Source organism: Clavelina lepadiformis, chromosome 6 (assembly GCF_947623445.1).
Source record: "Clavelina lepadiformis chromosome 6, kaClaLepa1.1, whole genome shotgun sequence".
NCBI classification, from domain to species: domain Eukaryota; kingdom Metazoa; phylum Chordata; class Ascidiacea; order Aplousobranchia; family Clavelinidae; genus Clavelina; species Clavelina lepadiformis.
Window position 1 is genome coordinate 14502492 of NC_135245.1, and position 24316 is coordinate 14526807.

At 35.3% G+C, this 24316-nt stretch overlaps 1 protein-coding gene across 1 annotated transcript; it reads right to left on the minus strand.

The window, feature by feature from the left end:
* Positions 1-362: 362 nt before the first annotated feature.
* LOC143462259 (ubiquitin carboxyl-terminal hydrolase 7-like) lies at positions 363-16722 on the minus strand. The gene is made up of 13 exons (XM_076960341.1): positions 11336-16722; positions 11048-11218; positions 6183-6317; positions 5586-5690; positions 5050-5200; positions 4065-4271; positions 3634-3945; positions 3409-3543; positions 2640-2828; positions 2297-2455; positions 1773-1967; positions 1485-1562; positions 363-1238 (listed from the first exon to the last, which is right to left on the minus strand). The coding sequence occupies exons 1-13, from the start codon at positions 12730-12732 to the stop codon at positions 1134-1136; spliced, it is 3339 nt and encodes a 1112-aa protein (XP_076816456.1). The 5' UTR covers positions 12733-16722; the 3' UTR covers positions 363-1133.
* Positions 16723-24316: the final 7594 nt, after the last annotated feature.

Here is a 24316-nt window from a genome sequence, read left to right on the forward strand (position 1 = left end):
TGTTAATAGTGGGTGGGTGTGTATTTCAAAAGCTGTATGGTACAACTTGTAACTTACATTTTATAAGAGTTAGCTGTATGGTACAAAACGGGGCGTTCCAAGCTCCCACGCACTGTAGCACAAAACACATCATAACCACGCCAAGTTTAAAAGAAAGAAAGAAATGCAATAACTTTTCAACGAACTTCAGCACAAATATTGTTAACTTCATGAAGCGATTGCTTTACTTGCTAAGCACAAAACTTAAAACATCACATTATGTAACAGAAATAACAAGGAAAATCAAGCAGCTAACGTAACCATTCCCTGCCAATGCACTACGCTATTATAGAAGATTTCAGTGTCTCATTGATACACATCAGTATGTCCACAAAACATTTAATAGCAACTTCCAAGTAAAATTCGATTACACAAGAAATTATAATACAGAAACCGGGACATGAAGCAAAAGCTAAATAATTTAAAGCAGAATATGAGAAATTAAGATGTACAACATACATGACCAAACAGAAAAACTCGTCTGGAAAGTTTACGTCACACCATGCAATTCTGTGCTTACAAATGCAACCACATGTTTGAGTTAGTTGGCCTTATTGACATGATAGGTTGAAAAGTTGTACAGCGCAGATTTTCTGCCAACATACAGTAAATTGTCACACAATGACCAAACAAAATGCACACTACAGTTGGTCAATGCAGATGCATGCCAAACAGTTTTTACTAAGATCTACTAAGATGCGATCGCATCGGCAAAACATTGACATTTGCAGAACACTGCCTATCCCACATAAATATCTTACTCAAAAAACGCTTTGTTTAAAGAGTGAACAATGGACATAAACTAAGCGTTCAAGACAATATGAGGATATTATGAGTTGCAGCATCACATTTATTTAGCAACAGTATTCATTCACTAGTTACCAACCAAAATGCGGACAAAATATGACCATTGACCACACACAAAGGGTACTCGGTATTACTGAACTGCAATTGAAGCAATATTAATTAGATGAAACAAATTCATAAAATATATATTATATATGATAAAATATCATGTCAGTTGTCAATCGTAACATTGCCATTGCTAGTCCAGTTAAGGTCACCAAGACTGAGTGAAACTAAAAATCCACAGCCTAATTGTGAATCTTTATAGCCTTTTCAGTTGGGTGGCGGTGACGTTTTGAATTCTTATTCAAATGATCCAAACCAATCCATGCTTTATTGCATAACTTTGAACTCTGAAATGCAGGAAAAAGTATATCTGACAAACTTTCAAAAGCACCTCTTAAATTTGACAGTTTTCACAAATATTACAAAAATTTCATAAAGGGATGAGGATAATATTGCATGTTTAGTCCTATAGCATAATATTTGGTTGAAAATTGAACTTTGCTTTGAACGGACTTCGTAACAAACTATATTGTTTGCAAAAAGTAGATAATGTAGGCTAACATAAGGTAATATATCTAAAAAAATATACTCACAGGGTTTGTGATGCTTACGGGTGGCATAACATCTTTCAGGTTAATAGTGATATCTATGTCTTCGGACATGTATTTCACCTTTTAAATGAAGTTAAATTTTCACAAAACCATGAAACGAATTTGAAATTCGTTATGTTAGGAAGTTTTTAAATGATTTCTTCATGATTATATAATAAATTTTTATCATGTAGGAAAGTAACTGTTTTCAGGTACATTACATTCTCTGTCCATACTTATACTAAGTGCGTATAATGTTGTTTTCTGATACGGTAAACCTGATATACAAACCTGTCCATTGACAACAACAGCAATTTTGTATTTCTCAAAGATGTTGTCAGGAATATCCATTGCATTTTGGATACGCTCTCTAATGTCATGAAATCTCTCACCAGATTTGACTTTGATTAAAAGTGGAATACCAAATGTGTTGTAAATTTCTTTTTGAAAGTGAACTGTGCAGATCAGTACTTCATCTTCCTCAATCTAAAGAGCACGTCACATAATCAACTTTAGAGCCACATTAAAAAATATCAAAATCATTGATCTTTTAAAAATAACCATTAACCATAATAACAACAAAAAGACACAATAATACAAATTCTAGTTTAGTGGTATTTGATAGCTAGAAAAGATCATTTCTGGATGGGATGGATCATAGAATTCAAAGACTTTTTTTGGGAAATGTTACACAAAATTAAGCATTCATAAAGTCTGGTTTAAAGCTCAATCGTTTGGTGTTTTGTGTAAAAGCATAAACGTAAGTTCACTGATTTTCTACTGCATATGTTAGAACTACATTACAACATCTAAACCTGTTTTTGATCATCTGGTATTGTTTCTATTCTGTAGAGTCTTGGTGCTTGTCCATAAAATGATATCTCTTCTAAAGATTTTTCTTTGCGTAAAATATTACAAATCTTGTTTCCGACGACTTCCATCAGTCGAAGTTCTTTACTTCCTTCAATGCTGAGCTAAAAATAATTAAAAGCAACCAAACTTTAATAATTTTTTATATTTCAACAAAGCAATAGTTGGTGATATGTTTTTATTCAAAACGCAGATATTCTTTTAAATGGAATAGCAAAAATTTAAATATTTACTAAGTATTAACATTTCACTTTCAATAATTCCATGTTGACTGCAAGTACATCATACCTTTGTTCGACATTCTTCCAAAAGACTTTGCACACAGCCATTTTTGTTTGGATATAAAACAACCTCTTCCTCTTTCATATTTGGATGAACATACATGCAGCGAAACTGACGCTTGGTTTCAAATTCATCAACTTTCATTGTCAGCTGCTGGTAATATAAACGCTTGGACTGCTTTCTGGTTCCATATATCTGCACAATGTTAAAAACTCAATATAATAATAAATATTCAAGAAAGTTATGGTACAAGAAATATACACACCATATGTAAGTGTTTAACAATTTTGCAATAAATTATTAATGTTCACATAGTCATAGTGAATGTGGCAATATAATTGCTTTAATTATAAGTTATCATACAGGAAATTTAGAAGAAAAATCTTCAAGCGAATTTGAGAAAATTCTAAACAAATCATTACCATAACCTTCATAAATAAAGGCTTAGCTTGACACTTCAGCACACATAGTAAATGTAATTCTTATTCTAGGAAGCTGACAATGTGTACGTAAACATACCATACAACTCAGATAAAATACCAAAACAAGCAACTGGTTCTGTTTTCTGAACGACAAAGTGAGCCCTAAACAAAACTTCAGAAGGAACAGTGAATAATTTGCATGTACATGCATGTAGCTGGTTGCGCATAATCAGTTGGATGAATTTCTCCTATGTTGTTATTATCTAACACCAATTTCACAACCAGTGATAATCAAAACATATTCAGGTTACACCACAATTTACATTCTAAATAAACTGCTTATTGTCTGCTACCTGTAATAGGTCTTTTAGTTGACCATCAAAACTAGACCTAATAACACTTCCGGCCATGTCACGAGTGCTTTGAACTCGGAAAAATTGCAGCATCATAGGATCAGTGTCAAGACGTTCTGCTACTTTTTCTGCAAACTGTTACACAAAAATGGTATGAGAAGTTACAACATAAACACTTTTATAAATAGTAATATACTTATTGCTAATGTTATTTAATTGTCTTACTTGACCATAGTTCCAGTTTCTATTGAGAGAAACAACAAAACCCTGGTCGAGTGGATCATTCTTGTCACAAAGCAATACATCAACTCGGTAAAATATATCGAGAAAGTAACGAGCGGCATCGGGAAAGTTTGGGACTGCAGGTTGAAACACAATAATGTTTCCGTCCATGAGCTTGTCCATCATTTCACCAAGCTGTCGACTACGATCATGTATTGGCCGAACCTCAGACGCACACACTTCCTCAAACATAAGAATGGGCACAGTTGGATTTAGACCACCTCTTTTTCGCAGTTCAGTTTCCATTGCAATTATCTAAGTTACATATAATGAAAAAGGTTAAAAGGCAAGCATATACCTAACGGTAATACAAAAAAACATGAAATGTTAATATTTTCGGTTGTCTTCTTTTAGCAATGACAACATAAACAAACCGTTGTTCCATCAATTGGTACAGTAATGTGGCCACAGTATGAAATAGTTTGAGTGTATGGACTAAACATCTTCAGAAACAGTAGTATATCTCCCTGCTTGTCAAAGGGTGGCAAAGAAGGCTCTGGTGAATCTGGGGGCATAGTTTCCAACCATACATGCCAGGGACTGTCATTTTCAGCAATGTCAATAAGTTGTTTTCCAGGGGTCTTTGGTACAAGTATAGAAGTTATTCAAATGTAATCCCGAAAAATTAAGTCATCATTAGGGCGATTATTTTTTGACTTGTCAAAAAAAGTCAAAAATTTGTCAAAATTACAGCGTTAGGCTAAAAATTGTCAAAATTGTTTAAAAACTGCATTGTCGTGGTGTCGTAGAGGTTGCACTGTAGGTGAACTTGTCATTTTACATTGTACACCTTGTAGCCTACTTTATGCTGTTGTAAATGGCCCATTGTCTACTTATTGTGAATCAGCTCTTGCTTCGGTTTTTCTTTAGATACATCATGTATCTTTAGTTTAGAGTGTTTAGACAAATGTATTGAACAGTTTTTGTTGTGTCTTAGTTGCAGTTTTTTTGGCAGTGATTTGTAATTAACTCATTTCCCTTTTCAGAATAGGCTAGGTCTGTGTTCACATTTTTGCCCTTCTTTACTACAATAAATTTTAACTTTTTGTACAATAATGCGTAATTTAACTACTTGAGTTCTTCATACGTCAAAATTTGTCAAAAAAAAGTTTTTTAATGTCAAAATTTGTCAAAACTTTCAATTTTTAGGTCAAAAAATAATCGCCCTAATCATCATACATAAAAGTGTACATGTTACTATACTCACTACAATTGAAATAAACCTTATACTGTATGTATATACCTTAAATCAGTATATATGTTTAGATCGCAGTCGACACAAACCTAACATGCATCGCTAGTTTTAAAAAAAAAACTGAAAAAATGACAATATTTGTGATCCATTTAACTGTAACTTACATCAGCAGTGTCCAATATGGTGGGACGCCAGGTACTATTTGGTCTCTGACTGAATAACCACAAACGAAAAGAATGAAGAGGATAACCAAGTGCTGCAGAAATGAGCTGCAGCAACTCCATGTATGATGCCTGCTTTAATATTTTTACGTGCCTAAATACATAAAAAAAACTTTCAATAACCAAAAAACTGAAGCTCATTTTAGGATGGTGATACATTACAGTTATGTGCTATGCCCAAACAATTAACTATAAAAAAGGCAAGTCAAGATTCATTACCGCAATCAAAATCAAAGTCTAATTTCAACATCTTGCGTTGCAAATGCAATGCATGTATTAATTACAAACATATCAAGTCATAATACCATATAAATAAACCAACAATAGTAAATTGACAATACAATCACAATCTAAGTTTATGACTACCTGCCAACTTTTTTGGCCAAACAAAAACTAAAAAAACTTGTCAGGTTCTTGGCAAAATAAAGTATAATTCAAAATAAAACTTCTATAGGCAATCTAAAGCTTATAATAATAACCTTGCCATATGAGATCGCTCAAAATCAAACAAATCCTCTCCTTGATGACCACAGAACATGTCTTCTGTTATTATGTTAACAGCCATGTACAAGTGTGACTCAGCTCTGCAAAAGGTATTCCAACTGTATTCAGTGTATGGAACTAACTAACATACATATTGGTTGATTAAAATCTTCTAAAATGTTGGTAATTTTAAAGTTGAGAACTTCAAAGACATGTAATTCAACAGTCGCTGATTACATCTCACTTTTATAGCAATTGCATGTTTTGCCTCATTTTTTTGGACACCAACAACACATTGTTGAAAACAAAGGACATGCTGTTGCCGAAAAATTGATTTGTTACATCACCAGTCATCATCATAGCATAACACAATAATTCAATCAACTGCAAGGATTTCTAACATTGGACAAAGTTTTCAAATTTATTGCGTTTTTATTCAATCATGTGTACTGTTGTTTGAAAAAGGTGGACTGTTTTCTGGTTTAGTGCGAATAAAAGTGATGTAACCCTTGTGAAATTATGTATTGAAAATGCAGCCAGCAAATATTGAGCTGTTTGACATGTCTATCCTAGGTGAAGAAGTTGTTTTTTACCTTTCTTTGCGGCGAAAAGCTTCTAGTTTTCTTTCCTCTGATAAGCGATGCAAAAGTTGGTCAGGAATGTCCTTGTCTCCAACTTTGCACAAAACTTCATCCGCCTTGCTTTTACGAATGTACACCAGCATGTAACTAAAAATGCAAGAAAATCATCTTATTATTCTATTTCGTACCATCTCAATCTTTTGCTGAAGCGACCCAAATTTAAAACACTAAAAACCAAAACAATTTGATCAATTGGTTATAATATTTCAAGGTATACAAGCACTTTTTCCAGCTACAAACTGCATAAAAGTTACGAAGCTGTCCATTAAAATAAAACAAACCCCGTAACAATGGTTATTTTTAAAAGATCAAAATGACTGGTAATCAACGGCTTACAATTTTGAAAGGCCACGCACACCAATTTTGAAACACTATATCTGTTTGATGTCAGACAACTTGCTTTAAATAAGGTCAAACAACTTTGCAATTTTGAATGTTGGAAAATTTTTATTTAATTATGTTTAAGAGCGGGATCGCATGAGTACTTTTCCAGGAAATCCGAAAAATCTTAAAACTAGGCATTACTTCACAACTAATGACTCTTTTATCCTTCCTTGCTTTGCTATCAAACTGTGCTGATGGAGGGCAACACAACATTTTAATGATGATTACATTCGGTAGAACGTTCATCCATCTGCTCTCCACCGAAATAATAAGGATAAACAATTATAATAAGTGGATAACAAATTCAGGATAATAGCCAGATGTTGGGCTTAACGTTTTTGATATATGATTTTAAATCATAATTTTATGTAGTAATTCTGATCAACATTGATTCTGGCAAAAATACATCAAATAAAAGTGAAAAAAATGATGTATTACTCTTTCTAAATATTGGTTTACATTAGAACTACGAATATTCCCAAATTTTTAAAATTCCAAACCTTAATATTTTGATTGTTTTAGGATAATTGAAAATTGGTGGGCATGTGGCATGCTTTTGGCTAAACGTGCAAAAATACTTTTGACTTAAAAATTTTCAATATGAAGTCAATTGTTTTTGTCAATAATCGAAAACATTTCCGAGAAGAGTTCTTTAAGTTTGCATATTATTAATGTATAGGTTGGTTATACTAGGAGGAAACAATACAACCAACCCATTTTCAATTTAATCATGTGACTACATTTACTGGAAAACACCAAAAGTTTTGAAAATAAGTAATATTTTCTTGTGCCGCCAAACTGGGTGTCGCAGCACCCTAGGCGCGAGCCGTTGCGAAGGTTTGCATGGAAAGTCATTAAAAAACAAACGTAGTGTTCATTAATTACAATTTGAAACTACATATATCGTGTTTAGGGTTCATGTCTTCAAGTCCAATTATATTAGTGAAAATCTTATACTGATGATATATAAACAAAAAACCCTTTGGGCAGCCAGTGAATGATTGGACAGCTACTGTATTTCTAGACTCGTGCTTTTCAATCGGGTGCATCTCAGCAGCCGAAGGGGTGCTTGAGTACGAATTGGTGCACAGGGGTTCACCACTGATTTTTCATTGTGTGGTTTATGAATATATGAAATATGAATAAATAATGATCCGTAGACGTCGGAATACGAACAAATAGGTAGGCAAATCTATTGGAGCAAGAGTTTGTAAGATTGAAAGATAAAATCGGTCTATAGACCTATCATAGTGAATGAGTGAAAGTTGAGTAGCAATTGCCTATTTGAGCATACTCAGAAAAAGCAATTCAGTAGGCGATCAAGGGTGTAAGTTTTACTACCTTCAAAATGTATTTGTGCAGATGTACTAGTTTGATTGAATGTTTTTGTGCGGTGGGCTCAGACCCACTTTGCTCAGTTCTAGGCCCTAGTTTGTTTGACGTACCTTCAAGTTTGGTTCCCGAATAATTAATTAATTTGGTTCCCAAATATTAATTAATTTATTTTTATTAATTTATTTGGTTCCCGAATAATTAATTTATACCAATCCCAGTTAAAGTATTTATAACCAGGGCGCCGGGACCGAATGTGAACCTTTGGACCGATACCTGTCCACGTAATTTTTTTGCCAGTCCGCAAGTATCTTACTTTCTGCTAAGCTAGTTTTAATATGGAATCATAGGCATTGCAAAGTTGTTACTCCCTGTAAAACTCATTTTACGCCTGGCCGATCCACAACAGTAAAACTGGCGTATCTCGCTTTCGTTGATACTGCAAAACTGTTTTATCATAAAGGCTAGCCTTCCGATGACCTAGAATGTCTTAGATTTTCTGCCGTTTATGCTTGTTTCGTCATAAACTGCGTCTAGCTTTCGAAACGTTTTGTAATACAAATTTCCCATTAACACAGATTTTGTATGTAAATGGATTGAAATTTTGTTGTTTGAGTTGATTTGATTGCTGTTTTGCTCAAATTTTTCGTCTTAAATCCATAGCTTATGTCAAATTTTGCATTATGTTATGCAACGACAACTTTGGTTAACAAAAAGATTAGAAATATCTGTTCTATTTACTACGATCTTTTGTTGCAGCTCAGTGAACATCTTTTTTAAATCCTTACCGGTCCCCCAATGTAGAAAAGTTGGGAACCACTGCTTCAAACCATTTTGAGAAGATGTTTTTTAAAAACAGAACCAGAACCAAAACCCAATATATTAAATTTGTCTGAACCCTAACTGATCCTAAACCATTGAAGACTAAGAGAAAAAACCTGAACCGAAGTTGAACCTTTCTCAATTATAACCACTTTTTCGGTACAATAATTTCATCCAGGAATTGTTGAAAACAAGTTTATTTCAAAACGTAGAAAACCTAAACTAAGAAATATCTGCTCATAATGAAATTCCTGAAGCTAATGAGTGGCTACTTGGGCAGTTTGGTCGAAGAAATTAAAAAAATGGTTAGGTGGATAACGTTATTCGAACCCAGAGCGAACTATATATTAGCAAGCTTGCTGAACTGATATCCGGAGCGGAATGAATGTGTGCACCCGATGCAAACCTGAACCGGAGTAGAACCTGTAAAAGACAATTTTGTAAAACCTGAACCGGAGTATAACCGTTTTCCACTGCGGTCGAGAGATGAATTCTCTACAACTGTGTAATCGTGTTTCTTTTAACTGCATTGATAAACAAAGAAATCAAACATTTACAAGCTTAACTCCTCAAAAAAAACAAAGGAGGTAGCCAGCATTGTTACACCATTAAGCATTCAAACGAAACAAAGCCATAGTGAAGTCATAAACACGAATGTCACTTATTATACTCAAAATTTCACTGTTGGCAGCTTATTAGCAGGTTAAAGTAATGCCAATTGTAGTTTAGGTAAAGACGAAGTTGACTTTAAGTACTAAGTCGCAATTTGCAACTACTTGTGATAAATATCAGTTGTGAAATCATTTTCGCTGCTGCTTTATGATTGAACTTGTACAAAAATTTCTTTTCAATGTGCAGAGTTGACATTTTCAATATACGGTGGAAAAAACTGGCCAAAAACAAACGCTTAGATGTGTAATTAAGCTATTTCAATCACTAGGATGCATGAAATCAAAGCATTACTATTGAAAGGTGCACAAGACGAAAAAGGTTGCCCTGTACTAGACAACTCCATGCGATTGCTATTTCCTTCTGTATATATGGAAGTGGGACCTGGTTGAGAAGATTCGAGTTTAAATTTTAATCAAGTGGGCTGGACACAACTAGTTTATTGATGAAACATAGACACTGTTGTTTCTGTCTTTATGCCTGTTGTGAGGTATTATATAAAGAATGTTCTTCAAGGAACATTATTGGGGTTCGTCCAAGTACGAAAACTATGTAGGACGACACAAACGAATCCTGGAGTTATCTGTACTTGGACCAAATGATAAAATTCATCTAAAAGTTGCCAAGTCTTGCTTGTAGGATGACATAATCACTGAACAATTTATTTGGTTAAAATACGTTTAAATGGCGATTGAGAAAAAAGAAAGCTGACTTGTTAGGTAAATAACCTTTATTCTAATAAATATTAAACCTGCATTAGCTTAGGCATGATTTGTTTCCAAATTTAATAATTTTATAAATACCAACAGTATGGTATTCATGTTGGCTATTGTTAGCATTCGTATGAAACCGTCACTATATTTTATTCATGTTTGGAGTAATTCTAGCAGATGATTTATGTCAGTGGTTCTCAACCGGCGGTCCGCGGACCCCAGGGGTCCGCGAAACGTTTTTAGGGGGTCCGTGAGAACTTCGAAATTTGCAACATAAAGTACGAGTTTTAAAATTTTTTTTGCTGTTTATCATTGCTTTTTGAAATAGGCTTGAACATTTGCTTAATTGCCTATTGTGATGGGACAATACAAAAGCTTATTGAGATTTATCACCCGCAGGGAAGGCCTATTGTGATGCACTAGATTGCGGATTATACGAGAAGACAGCTGGATACAGTGATTTTAAGTTGCTGGAGATTGCACATAATCGCTTTCTCAGTTTTAGCTTGTAACTAGCAGCTTGTTGTTGTGAGCTACGTATAGATGACGCTTTGAAATAAATAAAAATATCCGCATAGTTTGATGTTATTTTGAATGAATAGCGCAGTTGTGCACCAAGACTATTAAGTAAAACTAAGCAAAGAAACATTTAAGTGCAGTCTCAGAACCCTTAGTTTGCTTAAACTTCAAGGGTCCGCCACTGCTTTGACAGCACCAAAAGGGGTCCGCCAAGATCAGAAGGTTGAGAACCACTGATTTATGTAAACCTATCATAAATATATGGCCGGTGAAGATGATGCCATCACCAGTCATATATTGAAGCAAAATGTAAAAAATGTGATTATTTCAGCAGAAAGGAAAACGGCAAAATAGAGCTGCTCAATTTAAAACACTTACGCGTTTGTCGAATTTCTCCCAACAAAGGAATCATCACCAACACCACCAAAACTTCCCATAAATGCTTCCTTTTTTGTACAACGTGAAACTACGTCATCATCAAACTTGAACCACTTTCCATCCCCTTCAGGATTCAAGTAGGAAACGTAATGACCACCATGATTGTCTCCACTAAACAACATAAAATACAATCTAAATCTAAAATAAGAAACTGGAGCATTTAACATTTTGTAACAATATTATGATAGGCTTCAAAACTTAAAAAGAAAAACTTTGATGTTAAGGTACCTGTGGACAAGAATGGCATGAAGAACATAAATTGCAGGGTCCTTATCATCAGGTTCCTCTAGAAATTCATCAAGAATAAGGGTCTCTGGGAACTCGTACCGATCATTTGTTTTGACATACATGTCAGCAGCAGGATCATACTGGAAACGTAGCAACTGGAGGTGTAATACTGGTGGAAAGTATTTGAAGATTATACCCTTTTCAGCATCTTGCATGCCGTAATCACCAGCATCAAATTTGTTATCTCCATCTAATGTATCGGGTTTTATGTAAGTTCTGAATGATTCCATGACATCCTTATTGCCTTTCACAACAAGTTGGATGTCAAAAAAGGACTCTTCCCTACTAGAGATATAATCAACATCCTTGCACTTAACATAGGACTTAAACTTCCCTTCCAAAAGTTCAGGAATTGTTCCTTCCACACATGTACCCTTCATCTTCAGTTCTACGTTATCAAGAAGAACCCTGCAGAGTTCTTGAACATCATGTTGCATAAATGAATCCAGTGTTTCCCATCCAAATGACTTAGTCAGTTTCTTTGTACCCACTGGCTTGTCATTATATTGCAGCTCATAAAATACACGTTGCAGTGCAAGAGAAACACTTTTCAAGGAATCATCACTTTCAGTTGGCATGAGATAAACTGCTCTGCGCAGTTTATTTGTAAAAAATAAAGTCTGAAGCAAACTGTTCATGTAGCATGTAGCGCCCTGATTTTTCAGCCCAATGTATCCCGTTAATTTGCGACTGTCCCACGCTAGACCATGAGGAGCATCAGCGAAGACATGAACCTGAAACGTCATCTTCTTATCTGCTGTCATAAAGCCTTTTTCAGGACTGATGACATCTGCCCATGACAAAAACTGACTGAAGCCCCAATCATTTTCCTTGCAGTAGAACAAGTGATCGATCTTCTTCTCCAGCATCGGCACCTCTTCCTTAGCTGGTAGAATCCTGAGCTCTGCGGAACCATGGCAGGACCAAGCATTAGATTCATTTTCAGCATTGCACTGAAGAAAGTATCCAAGACTTTTCATGCTCGTTCTGTCATGACCAGGTCTCGGCATCACAAGAATTCGCCATGGTAACCCTCTAACATAGGTTGGTGTGCTGGTTACAGATTCTGAAAGCTTATGTATATTATCCACAGTGAAACTGAATGTTGCCTCAGATTTGTAGAAACCATATTCATCATCTGCGTCTATTTCATCAGATTTGATTTCTTCATTATCAGAAACATCCCCATTTATCATACTGGTATTATTTACTTCCAGAACTTCACCCTCGTCAGTTTCCATTCGTTCCTGAGTTTCAGTGACATCAGCTTCAAGTGTTGAATTTTGCTGCGGGCTATTAGGCAAAGGGTCAGGCATTTGGATACTTTGCTCATCCATAGGTTTGTAAGTTTCTTCTGTGTTAGGTACGTTTGCAGCACCTAGGTCTGCTTGAACAGACACTTTACTGTGCTTGCCTTGTATATGCCCAATGACTGCTATTGCCAGAATAATATCACTACATACAGTAATAAGTTAACAATATTCAGCTATAGCCCATTTCTATATAAACAAACTAATAGCATTTTAATAATGGTTTAATAATCATGAAGCACACTATTATAGCTAATATTCATTGCAGAAAAACATAAATGTTGGTCATAAATCTCAGAAAATTTTTCTATTTCCATGATTATGTACTGTTTCACCAACACAGTTGTGGTATCCAGACCGTGAACGCAATAAAATTGGCACAAAAAAATTGAATCTCACCTAACACAATCATTAATCTATTATTACATAAAAATTTGCAAACTTTGTTACTTGCAAATTTTGTTAAATCATAGCTGATCAACTGCAGCTGTAAGCATCTAGTACTATAGTTTAGCAGTTGCTTGCATGTGTGCGCGACACAGGTTAAGTGCATGGCATATGCTTATTGTTGCAAATAAATCTGCAGCGACAATTCAATAATTTTCAACATCTTTTAAATGGTTTTAAAATTTGTAAAAAGGATAATGCACATCTCATAGGTTCGGAGACTTGGTCTGTTGTAAAAAATATTCCTTGCATTGTAAAATTGGAAATATATAATACCAAACATCTTTCTGTATAATATTGGCTTCTGAAAACAGGTGTTCAGTAGAAGCATTGTGGCAAAAATATCATCTGACAAAAAAGACTGAGTTATACATGTTGATGTTAATGACATTGCAGCACCTCATAGCAGCAACAACAGGCAGTTAGCAGTTTGGTGAAAGAGAAATTGACCCACTAAAGCAGGGATGTCCAACCTTTTATTGTAGTGGGCCGCATTGTCACTTGAAATAATTCAGTGGGCCGCATTGTCACTTGAAATAATTCAGTGGGCCGCAGAAACTATTAAATTTCAAGAAAAATGGGTACATCTTCGAGTCTTATAGTTATATATAATCCTGTTGCTACCATACTATACTATTACTGCACCCCTAAAAGCTGACTGGTACATTTTAATTAGGGTAAGATTGAAAGTTCAAAATACTACTTGGAGTGAAAATGACTAGCGGGCCGCACAAAAATCTCAGGCGGGCCGCAGGTTGGACATCCCTGCACTAAAGCATTGTTTATTAATCGATATCAACACAAACATACAAAAAGACAATTTTTTGAAATGTTTCGATGGTCTAATCCAGGGATGTCCAACCTTTTATTATAGTGGGCCGCATTGTAACTTGAAATAATTCAATGAGCCGCAGAAACTATTAAATTTCAAGAAAAATGGATACATAAAGAGCTGACTGGTACATTTTAATTAGGCTAAGATTCAAAGTTCAAAATACTACTTGAAGTGAAAATGACTAGCGGGCCGCACAAAAATCTCAGGTGGGCCGCAATGTGGCCCGCGGGCCGCAAGTTGGACATCCCTGGTCTAATCTCATTTAATGAAAACATTGAATTTTAAGAAACATGGACATTAGCACAAAGGTCACATGCACAACGCCACTAATAAAAAACAGATGAGTTTCGATACATTGCACATGTGATGTTGTTTGTGATAGTTCATTCTTGTGATGGAATTATTTCAATGTCATCGCAGGCAAAAGTTTACATTTTGTGCTTGTTTGTTGTTAGGTCTTTTTGTAGTTTTTCTTGAAATTTTAAGGTTGAAGTTGTTCTCATAGATTTTAACTGTGTGCTCTGAAAGTTTCAGATATGAACCTTTGGTGAAAGTGGTAACTGTCTGACACTGACATAAATGGCCTCTTGCATACTGTGACTGAATGTCTGCATCCCACACCACAGGACAACCTTCCTATTCCTATGGGCATCCAACCTGCTTGGCTTTGCAGCGATATAATAACAACTAGCTCATCAATCGTCAGAGCTGTTTCTTCTGCTTCACTTAAAACTTTTTTCCTCAGCAAAAGAGCAAGTTCGATAACTAAAATTTATACAACTGTTTGTAACAACTGCACCTTCACTAACTCAAGCTTTAGTGCAGCTCCTTAGGCGATCATAAGTGGTATGCAAAGTAGTAGGAAAGTAATGCAAGACTTCACAGCTTCATCACCAACGTTGAGCAGCATTGCCATTGCAATGGAATTTCGCTGCCCAGGTCTGGCTGGCTTCAGTTCAAACTATACCAGATTTTAAGCAAGACCTTAAGAAAACCCGCTCTGAGGATTTTATAACAAATGTGAAAGCTTTATTTAAACGAATTGCATCTATAAAGCCATAGGAGCCAAACCTGGGTATGCTGAGCACAATCTGGCGTAAAAAAACGATGTCATAGTGCAACCGGAAATACATAAAAATTGACCCAATTGCATATCTTTGCAATGTTTTGTTTTAATATATCTTAAGTTAAATACACTTGTCATGTTCACTATATTTCTAATTTTGTTTAAGCTTCTTTCTGGTCATTATTTGCAAAGTATGCGAGCGACCAAGGCCTAGCTAGATGTCATTCTTACGTTATATCCCAACTTTTTCACAGGGTTTCGTTAACACGGAGTTATTTTACACAGTACAGCTTAATTTGGCACATTAACAACTATTAAATAATAGAGTGAATATTACAACTTTCTTTGATGACTGTTACTAGCAACGTACGTTATTATCTTTCTTCTTGTAATGTAAAGCTGTTGTTTGGCAATCATAATGTTAAGCTATTGTTTTTCTCTGACACAATTGCAATCTATCTAACACAATGCTAAACTTGTTTTGGATAAGGGCTTGAACTTCATTTGCCCAATTTATGCCTACATTCATTCTGCAACGCAAGGATAGCCTTATTATTAGAAGAGACTATTTTATTTTGGTGAATAATTCATGGTTAAACTGAATACTAATACTGTATATATTGGTTTGTCAGGTTTTTTAAAATCACTGACATCAAACAATACCGATAGTTAATGTAATATTTAAACTTTTTTCAAGGGCATTATTTACTAAATTCATCAGCTGATTCAAAATAAAGTTTGCCATTAGGCAAACAGTTTTATTGACACAAGTACTATATCAATATCTTCTGCACCAGCTAAAAATGTCTCTCAGTTTTGGCCACTTTCCAACTTTCGGACAGGTGCTATACTACTTAATTGCAACACCTGCATATTTTGACCCAATGCCATTGTCATAGGACAAAAAATTGCCATAGCAAACTGTGTAAACTCTGAATAGTAATCAAATACTCAGTTTGTAACCTGCATTATTGCACTAATAAATTCCCCAAAAAATAATTTTTTTTCTTAATTTTTCAATATCGATACCGTCTACAAAAGGGAATGCAGATTTTCAAGAAACAAAGAGGCAGTGAGGCTTTGGATCTAGCAGGCATCGAATTGGTTTTGTATTTCGTAAAGATAGGAATAAATGGCTTGGTACTCCAAAGAAAATTAACACAAAATTAGGTATTGGGCCATATTGGTTCACCAATTATCCAACAAAGCCGTGCTACTTGAAATTTAATTCGTTGCTGGGAAATAGACAAACTATTTTGAGATACGTTTTTCACTATCATTGGGAACTTTGAAATGTTAAAAGTCAAAAAACTACCAGCTTGATGGGCTTAACACTAATGAGATAAGATACTGGTGAGATAACACTAATATAAATTGATGTGTTCGCTAACAAATGTCGCGTCGCATAAAGCATTGGACAGCACCTTTTCTTTTCTCAATCTAATGACCTTAGTCGCAGGGAATTATTGTAAAAGTGAATTTTTTCAGGATAACTACTATTTAGACTGAATAAGTGCATGACAGTGGGAACGATCATTCATTGGTCTCTGCTAAATGAGCATTTACGACATAGAGTTGGGCACAAATTTTAATGAAATTCTACCTACATTGTGCACTTTCTACGTTTTAACGACATTGTGATGTCATATGCCTTTCAGCATACCCAGGATTTTGAAACGTTTGGCACTTAAGTATGCACTATCCAGCTATATAATAATTATGGTTATAAACATAGGCATCGACTTACGAGGTTACAGGGTGACCACACAACCTCATGATGGCTGCTATATGGTGGCAGCCGCTCCCCATTGCCCACAGGAGTAAAAATATTCTTTGCCACGAGACAACATAAGGCATAGATCAAGGTGGTGCACTAATTTTGTCACAAAGACATCTTGGCGATATCACTGCAAGTGTTTTGTTTAGGCATATAAATTTAGCAGGTGAGCAGTGAATCACGCATTTTGTTGGTGTCAGACGGGCAGTTTTTTCGATTGTACACTGTTTCATAGAACCACTTTGCACTAAACATAGATTTTATTTGTTTTCATGTTCGTGCAAACATTTCAAAAACAAATTTTTACAATTTCATTTTTCAATAATACTACAAAGTAAACAGGAGCGACTTTCACTTGCAAAAAAGAAAATCAAAAAGAGTTACTATTGTTTTTTATCTAAAGACTTTTGAAAAGTTTCAAGCTACAAGCACACAAACTAATCTAAAATGACTCTACATGCAAGCTTGACCTAAACCCAAATCCAACACGTATGGTAAGTAGTACTCAAGTAATCTTTAATGCAACAAAATTTAAACGCAAATTAATCGTAGGAGTCAGTCGAAAAGTTGTTGTCCAAAATCACTGATGTGATTGAAATATTAATTGAAATTGGAAAATAAAATATTAAATCGGAATGGCATCGTTTAATTCAATCATGCCACCGATGTATAAATGTACCGGAGTTGGGTGATGTCACTGTGCAGCACAACAATTTGCAGCTGTGCCACATCAGTATGTCATTAAAAGTAAATATATGCAATGTCCAACGTCATATTTTGCCACACGATTATCCGGTTAATTATGGAACTCCGTATTCCAGCAGAACTTAATTGAATTGCAACGTTGGCTAACTGTACAAGTGCCTACACATGATTGACAGGTAGTGGATACATGTGCAAAATTTAATTGTCTTCGTCTATTACAAACGTTGCTCAATGTTTTGAGTGCTACTTGTCAACCACTTGCAACTAAAGCTGCGGTCTTTTTAGTTTCCTACGGTATTAACAAATTAATTAACATTGCACCACTAAGTAATCACCAACTAACTTTTTTCTTTTTACCTATCCACTTGCAACATTAAGCACAGCTTAAAAGCATGTAAGCAAAACCGAAAGCAAGGGCATTCTTGTATAAAAACGATCATTTAACAAGGTCTAAAAGTCAGCCAAGCGAGACAGTTCAAAATGTCATAAAACATAATTACATTAAACGCAAACATTCTATCTCTATCTTTTCGTAACGGACATCACTATATTGAAATGATTGCAGTGACTTAGAAAATAATGACCTGAGCATTGTTTATCGTACGTTAGTTTAGGTTACTTCAGATCAAGCTCGCATGTGACGTTATTTCAGACCGTTTCATATTATTTGCAATTTGAAACTTAGAAGTCTTTAGAAATTAATTCTTTGATAAACAATAGATAATCTTTTGGTTTGCTTTTTGCATGTGTGCTGTTGCTTTCTTTGAAGTAAATTTCAAAGATCAAAACATAAAGGTTTCTTAAAACAAAAACAACAGTATAAAATTGATTCTAAAAAGCTGTGTACATTTGACACAATCATCAGCCTGACACCAACAGATAAATTCACTGCTCGCCTGCCAAAAATAAATTACTAGTAGTCATGTGTTGCGTAATCCTTATCGGAAAGCAGTTTACCCAATTCTTGTTGGTGGCAAAATCAGTGCACCGCTTTCATTTATGCTTTGTTATCCTATGGCAAAAAATGATTTTACTGATGTGGGCACTGGGGTGACCGTCACACAGTAGTAGCAGTTATGGGGTGGAGTGGCCAATATCCAGGGGATTTGTTAAACTACGTTATTTTGATATCCATGTATTCGAAATTCTACTGTAGTCATCCCTAGTTAGTGGTGCTTTATTTTGTTTTGTATTATCTCATAAACAGCTTGTAGAGCAGAAAACTTATTTCGCTTACATTTGAAAACAACAGGTAGTCAAATATTTTGGTGATAACATAAAGAGTATGCCGAAACATTCTAAACCAAAAAATTTCTGTATACGCCTCCCTTATGTGTTATGCGTGCCTTTGTCTCCTTGCTGCTTGAATGTCAGTAATCCAGTACACACTTGCAATTGGTGAGCATCAAATATTCACATTTTCCTGTCTGACAAACAAAAACATTACATTCGATCTTGATATTACACATCGGTAGCTCATCTGGTTTTGTCAATTGCCTGCAGGGTTATATGCAATTTAGTTGATGTCACTGGCGTCGATTCCCGGGGGTGAGGGGGGCATGCCACCCGGGATTTTATGATTTTTGCCAGTTACCGGTATATAACTCCAAAATTCTGAAATATAGTGCAAAAGTTGGATTCAACTTGTGGGTTGCAAGCAACTTTAAATCGTGTAAATAAACTTCATAGTGTCCAGCCAAGCCCTTTAAAATTTGTAACAAATGAGCAAAACTGAAATATCACAAAAAACGTTGGCATTAAAAATTGTCAAAGAAAGGTCAACCTATTCATCCTGTTGTTCTTGGATCCATTCCACGCAAATCGTTTTTGAGTGCACCTTTCATGATCATCATTTACTTTAACTGCATTAAGAAATCCAGTTTAAGCTTATACAGTGAGACCTCGTTAATCCGGACCCCGGTGAACCGGAATCCCCGCTATCCGACACAAAACTGCCGGGAACGGATTTCTTCCTATGCATTTTACCCCTTTAATCCGGAAACCCCGCTGTCCGACTCCGACACAAAAGTTTTGGAACAAATGTGCTATTTAAATCAATAGCAATAAAATCCGATAAACCGGATTATTAACAGTTAAGCGAAAATCATTCACGATTGTCCTAATGCAGTATGTAGTTAGTTGACGAAACAATAGCCGATTATCTACGAATAATAATGTTGCGGTCTTTATTGATTCAGGGGTGACGGACCTATTCGTTGTGGCAAGCCACTTTGTCAGTTACAGCTGAGTAAGCCGCACGGCTTTTTAGTCCTACTATGAAATACTGTACAGTATTTTAGAAACGAAAAAATAAATTGTTCATCAACATTAACAAACAACGCTTCCGCGGTCGCAAAGAAATACGTACAGTACATCGGTTGAGTGCGGCAATCTATTGAAGACATACTGCTGCGACTCAATCCTGCTATCAGCTTTTGATATCGCATTGCGCAAAGATTAGAAACAGGTCAAAGAAAGTTCAAGACTGCTGGTCCCGGCGGAATGCTTCGCCATGCAAGAGCGGTTGTCAAACCGATTTGCAGCCGCATGTTTGTTACTTCTGGCTTAGAGCATTCGTCTTTAATACGGTGGTTCTGGGGTTTGACACTGGGTCGGATCATACAAAAAATATAATTTTATTTTAGTTGCTGTCCAGCCAGAAACTTGGTACTTAGAATTGGAGTAAGGTGCATACTGCGTTTTGAACACGGTACTACATTTGCAAGATTGATTGATTTTTTACTTTCCGATAATCCGGATACCCCGCTAAACCGACATTTTTTGATGAAACGAAGTGGTCCGGATTAACGAGGTCTCACTGTAGTTTAAACAAAAAAACAGGATATAGTTTGGCACTCCGAAGGTTAACTTTACATTTTTCTGCACGAGCTTTCGCAAACATAAGCTTGCTTTTTCAGGTAAACTGTGAAAAATCATCATCATCATTTTTTGCAGGCAAAATTATTGTCATCAAAAAATGCACAAAGTAAGGACATAATTATTGTAGTAAAAATGTCAAAAAACTATCCAAGCATGATGAATAAGCAAGGTTGGCTTCATCCACTTAGCCATAATGTTGACTGGATAGTATGGCAGTTTTCGATAAAAAATCATGCAGGCAAACATATAAATTGGCATTCAAACAATGAGCTTTTCTTTGTTGAATAATTATAAAATCGGTATGAAGATAAAAAAACGTTCAGCATGCATGTTGTTGAAACTCGTGCTTGCAAAAGCCACACTTTCCACTATAGAAATAATAAATAATGAATTGGCCAAATTTTGATAAAAATGGATGAAAAATTATCCGCCCAATGAATTTTTTTATAGGCCGATAGATATATATATATACTATATTTTAATTGTTGGATTGAATTAAAGAAAAAGTTGTCTTCTTCGTCTTTTTTCAGGACCACTTTTCTACCTCTGCAAAAATGGACATGTCATTTTAGCTTGTCAGTGTGAAATGCTGTTTTGGCAAAAAAATCTCGGATGAGCTTCCGCCTTATTCTGCAGTCTGGCCATGAAATAGCCTAAACTACAAATGTGGTTCGAGTATGATTATTCAGATTTGTGCAAATCAGAATATCATGAAAGTCGGCACGAACAAATCTTGAATATATTCATATTAGCAACAAATGATAAAATTTCATTCAAAAGTTGCTTACTTATAACTGATAACAAGAAATAAACGCTTAAAAACAGGTTTGTTTCAAAACAAACGCTGTTTAAATGGCGATTACAAAAAAGGCAAATAGATAAAATAATCGAAAGTACAGTCGAATCCGCTTAATTCGGACACCGGATAACCCGGACAACCGCTTTATTCGGCCAAAATGCTCGGGAACGGAACAAAAGTAAAAATTGAACGTAAAAAACTCGCGTTAATTCGGACAATTCTCCGCTTAATTCGGACACAGGTTCGCAATTCCATTGTTAGGTTATGACACAATAAACAGTACTTCGTTCGTTTTAACACAAGATGCGATTGCATTATGAGTGATTATGGTGAAACAATGACAATCGATGCAGTAACAATCGACAATGAACTGATATAAGGCCATGTCAGCTTCATAGTCGCTTTTACTTCGGTACAATTGCGTCCATCTTGTAGAACAGAATGGTACAGAAAAGTTTAGCACAAAAAGTGAAATTGCTTACTAAAGTAAACGAAAACGTTTTATGTGATCAGTGCCAATTACTGCAGTATAGCGCAGCTGCAATTCATTTATTACGCAACAGTACAGTATTTTAAATGCGTTTTCTGCCTTTACGCATGACCATGAAACGAACAACTGATTTTCCGCTTAATTCGGACAAAGCCGTTTCTCCGCTTAATTCGGCCAAAATTGAGCGGAACCAAAGTGTCCGAATTAAGCGGAGTCGACTGTAGTGTTAGACTCGATGCAAAGTTAAATGTGATCGGTAATGTAATTGCATCTAACATCACATTGTCACGGGTAAAGCAATAGACTCACTCAATGCTGCTCCAGTTGTTTTTGGAGAAGCCTGTCCATAAAAAATGATCAGATTGTTTAATTGTCGAAATGAAACACAACAGTGAGCGAGGTAGCATTCAGATATCATATCATAGTAATGTGATAGCTAGGGCCCGAAAAAGTCAATAAAGTCAAAAATTTTTAAGGACCTCGTCTGACCACGAATCAAAGAATGAAGTTGTTTTCAGCACCTAGGGGATTGTTTCTAAGAAGTTTATAGGTCAAAATAAAGTCAAAATTTTTAATAAAGTCAAAATATGGCTTCTTACAAATTTTTTGTGTTTCTTAAGAGTAATTCTTGTAAAAATCCTCGTGGAAGCATTGTAAATCAGGAACTGCGACACAATTAAACCATATTAACACATAAAAGCAGGAAATAAGTCACAATGCCCACTTGGATCAGCAGTAACTTTTATCGCAAATTGTCCATTGTTTATTCATTGTTACGTATTTAAATAATTCTTATAAAACACTTCCTCTTCATAAACGTGGTATTTTCGAAGATCAACAGTTTGGATTTTAGGAATAGCCTACTGACATTCTGTAATACAAAAATGCCTAAGCAAGCTAAATCGTCTTCAGCAAAAGTTAGACAGATTTGTCGAGATTTTTCTGATGAATTTAATGCAACTCCCGGGGGTGATTTAAGGTGCAATTTTTGCGAGGTTATAGTGAAGTGCGATAAAAAGTATTTTGTGGAAAGCCACAGGAAAAGTAAACGCCATCAAGCTGGATTGGAGCAACAACAAGCATTCCCTGTTTAATTTGCTGTTTATTAGAATTTACCATGCGGAGAAAATCGAGGCAAAGTGCCCTTTTCACAAGGACAAAATAACACAAGCTACCTAAATCTATCGCCAAAAAACACGACGCACTTTTTATAATCCATAAAACACCTTGACTTTTCGACAAAATATTACGTTTGGGTCTGAAATCGACAAAATATTATGTTTGGGTAACTGGAGGAAGAACTGTGGCCTCTACAAATAAGCAATTTCGTTAGGTCAAAATAAAGTCAAAATTTGATAAAAATAAAGTCAAAAAATTTTTTTTTAGGTCAAAATAAAAATGGGCCTAGTGATAGCTTAATCTCATTTAATTTAGATAAACATAGACGTGTTCTTTGCCTAGACCCCATAGGCACAGGGCCAAGCGCTTTTCTGGTATCAGCGCCGAATGAATGAAGCGGAGTTTATCGAATGAAATAAAATTTGCTGAATTTTTTATTGTTAGAACAGGGTACAAATACCAAACACCACCGATTAGTTATATCTTTCAAACAATAACTTAATGCGATTTTTGATCTTATATTTACAACTGAAAAAGCAAGCTCAAGTTCGCGATAATATTTAAGTTATAAATAAATTTTGAGATGCTATTGTATTCTGCTTTTGTCATATCATTCAGATTAACACAGTTATGCCCGCCAAAATTAAATGTTAACAGTATTGAAACTCAACCAAAAAGATGACTAAAGTAATTACTTTGGTTAGTAGTCATTGCCGGTTAATAGTCTAACTTTACATAATTGGCTTGAATATTATACATTTTTAAACTGTGACTTGCTATTTAACTCTCCTTTGGAAGAGGATGGTTATTGGTCACCTACGTCTGATTGTCGAGATTCCTGGCTGGTTGTGTCATGGGTAGAAAGAGAGCTAAGTGAACTTCATAAGCACCAGGAGAGAAAGTCTGCATGCTATAATATTCAGAGATGTGGTGCCAACTAGAAAGTATGGCAATTTTCGACGAGAACTCATGCACGCAAGGACACAAATTTTGACATGATAGCATGCGCCGAAGGTTCAATTCTTTGCTTATTTATTAAAAATCGGCTTGAAGAACAAAAACATTGGCGCACATGTTTATGAACCTCCACTTTCTACTGTAGGATGAGGCCAAGTCACACACTGACAGATGCTGTATTAGCAACGATCAAGTGTTAAACACTTCGAAGCTGAGTATACCTAGCAAAGTGATACAGTCAAATCCGGTTAATTGCATTCTGGATAATCGCATAATCCGTTTTATCGCATGAAGAGCGCAAATCCCAAACCATAGTCTATCATTTGTAAAGATAATACTTCGGTTTATCGCATAACGGTTTATTGCATAATCCGCTTAATTGAATAAAAATGAAGGTGATTTATTCGATTATTCAAAAGTTTTTAAAAGGTAAAATTGAAAACAATATGCACTGGAAGCGCACACGCAATGAATGAGCTTTGTGACTTAAACTGCGCTTTGTTACGAAACAATCATACAGACAATGCCGAATTTAA